Source organism: Terrapene carolina, unplaced genomic scaffold, assembly GCF_002925995.2.
Source record: "Terrapene carolina triunguis isolate 2854851 unplaced genomic scaffold, T_m_triunguis-2.0 Scaffold20363, whole genome shotgun sequence".
Classification (NCBI taxonomy): domain Eukaryota; kingdom Metazoa; phylum Chordata; order Testudines; family Emydidae; genus Terrapene; species Terrapene triunguis.
This window is the reverse complement of record NW_020684714.1, coordinates 5,784-8,923: the sequence shown is the minus strand read 5'-3', so window position 1 is coordinate 8,923 and position 3,140 is coordinate 5,784. Positions and strand designations below refer to the sequence as shown.

Here is a 3,140-nt window from a genome sequence, read left to right as displayed (position 1 = left end):
CCAGTCCGGAAGGGAAGATGCCCAGTGTGATGCTGGCAGACCAAGTGCCAGCTCATGCCAAGGCCCCCAGGCCTTAAAAGTGCATAGCTGGAGCCAGCCTCGTTTACCTGTGTGCGAGCACCAGCACAACAGACGTTGTTCGAGGCTCAGTGCATAAGAATGGGTTTAATGTTTCGACTTCATGAAATGTTTGTAGGATGTTCCCTGCACTGTTTTCATTTATGTGCACCCTGGTGTACCCTGACAGCAAACATTTGCATTGTATGTACCCCTGCGACTAAAAGTAACCCTTCAAACGAAGGAAGCTTCCGTAAGAAGTCGTTACATCCTGTTCATTAAACTCAAATGAACCATTGTGAGATCAAGGATCAAAGACTTCCCTAAATTCATTCTTCCCGCCCCCCCACTACTTGTAAAGCAGTTTACAAGAACTTTTGAACTAAATCTTGGACCACCTGAAAATCAAAACTCCCGAGGCTGAGAATAGAACCCTGGCGTCCTAAATCCCGATTTCCTGCTCTAGTCATTTGTGTCTTCTCGTTCCAGGAAGAAACTCCAGATTCCTAGACTCCTCCTGTAGCTGGGAAGAAATAGAACCCAGGCGTTCTGGTAACGGGATGACAAAGCCTGCCCTGCTGCACTGCATCACTGTGCATCCTGGTGTGTGCGTGTGTATCCCCCGGGTGCAGTAATAGCTGGCATTGCAAGGAAGCGTTTCAAACATAGGTGGTGGAACTAGGGGTGTTGCTCCAACCCTGGCTGAAGTGGTTTCCATCGTATTCAGGGTTTCCAGTTTGGTTCAGTGTCTCTCAGCACCCGCACTATACAAATTGTTCCAGCCCTCCGGGTTTCAAAGACTTGCCTGCTTCGTATAGAAGAAGAAAAAGACGTTTTCAGACATTAGTAATAGTACTAACCCCTAGTGTTTATATAGCAATTTCCATCAGGAGATCTCAGAGCTCTTCACAAAGGAGGGCCAGGGTCTCTATCCCAATTTTACAGCGAGAAGTGACGTATCCAAGGCAACCCAGCAGACCCAGGAATAAACAGCCAGTGTCCCATGGCCCAGCCTAGTGCTCTATGCACTAGGACACACAGTGGCCAGGAACTCACAAACCAAGAACAGACAGAGCTCAGCGGCAGGTGAACACTCAATGGTGCATCTTGTCTGTCAGAGGCAGCGAGAATTCCTGTAGAGATCACTGCAGAAATGAGCCTATCAGAGAGACTCTAAGTCTCCTTCTCCCGCCGAATATCTTCTTCCTCCGAACCCGTCTCCGGGAGGGCAGAGTTTAATGAGGGTTGCAGTCTGGGGTGTGATTTTTAAAGAGGGGAGATGAAAATTCACTGTTTTGAGGCCCTGTATAAATCTGGTGTTTTCCTGGACGGCAGAGTGTGAAAAGGGAGCAGGCCAAGATCTTGGTTTCTTTGCAGTTACTACTGGAAACCCCTCCAGCGCCAGCAGCATGATATTGTGGCTGAATCTTCTCTTGGCTCTAGCGGCCCTTCCGGGTAATTCTCCCCTCCCCCACCCCCAACATCGGTGGGAGACTCCAGGGAAGGTTGTACGTTCTTGCCCCAACCCAAAGCGCAGTGAAGTGAATGGGCATCTTCCCAATGGCTTCTGTGAGCTTTGGCTCAGGTCTTGTATTAACGTGATTCTTAATAGTTTTTTCTTCTTCTTCCCCCCCCCCCAGATGTGCGGTGCCAGGTTCTTCTGGTGGAGTCCGGAGGTGGAATTCAGAAGCCCGGGGGATCTCTACGCCTCTCCTGCAAAGCCTCCAGGTTCACCTTCACCAGCTACCACATGAGCTGGGTCCATCAGGTGCCCGGGAAGGGCCTGGAGTGGGTATCACGCATATACAACACTGCTAATAGCCACAGTACGTTTTACAGTGATGCGGTTAAAGGGCGATTCACCATCTCCAGAGACGACTACAACAGCACAGTGTATCTGCAAATGAACAGCCTGAAAGCAGAAGACATCGCCCGGTATTACTGTGCGAGAGACACAGTGATCAGAAATCAACTGCAGTGAATACAAAAACCTCCTCCTCAAATCCAAACAGCTCTCGGCGCCAGCAGAGAGCAGCAGGCACTGACACAGCAGAGCAGCTGAGACACCGGGAAATAGAATAAGAAACCGCCAATTGTATCTGGGCTCAGTCATCTCAAAATGGACATTGGCAGTTAAAGACTCACTATGTTGAGAGAATAGAGAGGACTTTACTTAGTGGACAGCAATGCAGAAATAGAATCCGCCTCAGTTGCTATTGATCATTAGCTTTCTTCCCTTCAACCCGCCTTGTGAACATGAACGAAGAGGAAGAAATGCAGTGTCATAAACATACAGCTAAGGGTAGCATAAAATCCCTCCTTTACCTGTAAGGGGTTAAGAAGCTCAAATAACCTGGCTGTCACCTGGGACCAATAGGAAAGAAGATACTTTCAAATCTGGGGGAGGGGGGAGGTTTTGTTTGTGCTCTCTTTGTTGTTCCCTCTGGTTAGAGAGAGAGAGACCAAGCAGGTAATCCAGCTCCTACTGAAATGCTACATCTAAAATTACAGAAATAGTAAGTAATAGCAAGGAAATGCATTAGATTATCTTTTGTTTTAGCTTGTGATTTTTCCCTATGCTAAGAGGGAGTTTTATTCCTGTTTTTGTAACTTTGAAGTTGAGCCTAGAGGGGAATCCTCTGTGTTTTAAATCTTTTTATCACTCTGTAAAATTACCTTCCATCCTGATTTTACAGAAGTGCTTCTTTTACTTTTTTTCTTTATAATAAAGTTCTTCTTTTAAGAACCTGATTGATTTTAGTGTCCTAAAAATAAAGGGTCTGGTCTATACTTTTATTAAAGGCAATTGGTTAGTGTATTATTCTCAAGCCTCCCCAGGAAAGGGAGTGAAGGGACTTGGGGGGATATTTTGGGGAAATAAGAACTCCAAGTGGCCCCTTTTCCTGAATTTTTGTCTAAATCACTTGGTAGTGGCAGCAATACCGTCCAAGGACAAGGAAAGGATTTGTGCCTTGGGGAAGTTTTTAACCTAAGCTGGTATTTATAAGCTTAGGGGGTCTTTCATGTGAGTCCCCACATCTGCACCCCAGAGTTCAGAGTGGGGAGGGAACCCTGACAGCCAG

General features: G+C 46.9%; 1 gene segment (V, D, J or C); it reads left to right on the top strand.

Moving 5' to 3' along the window:
• Nucleotides 1-546: 546 nt before the first annotated feature.
• On the top strand, nt 547-2,038 carry LOC113408620 (the record flags this gene model as incomplete). The annotated part of the segment is given in 2 exon segments: nt 547-609; nt 1,698-2,038. Coding segments are annotated over 2 exon segments (404 nt in total), but the record flags the coding sequence as incomplete, so codon positions are not given.
• Nucleotides 2,039-3,140: the final 1,102 nt, after the last annotated feature.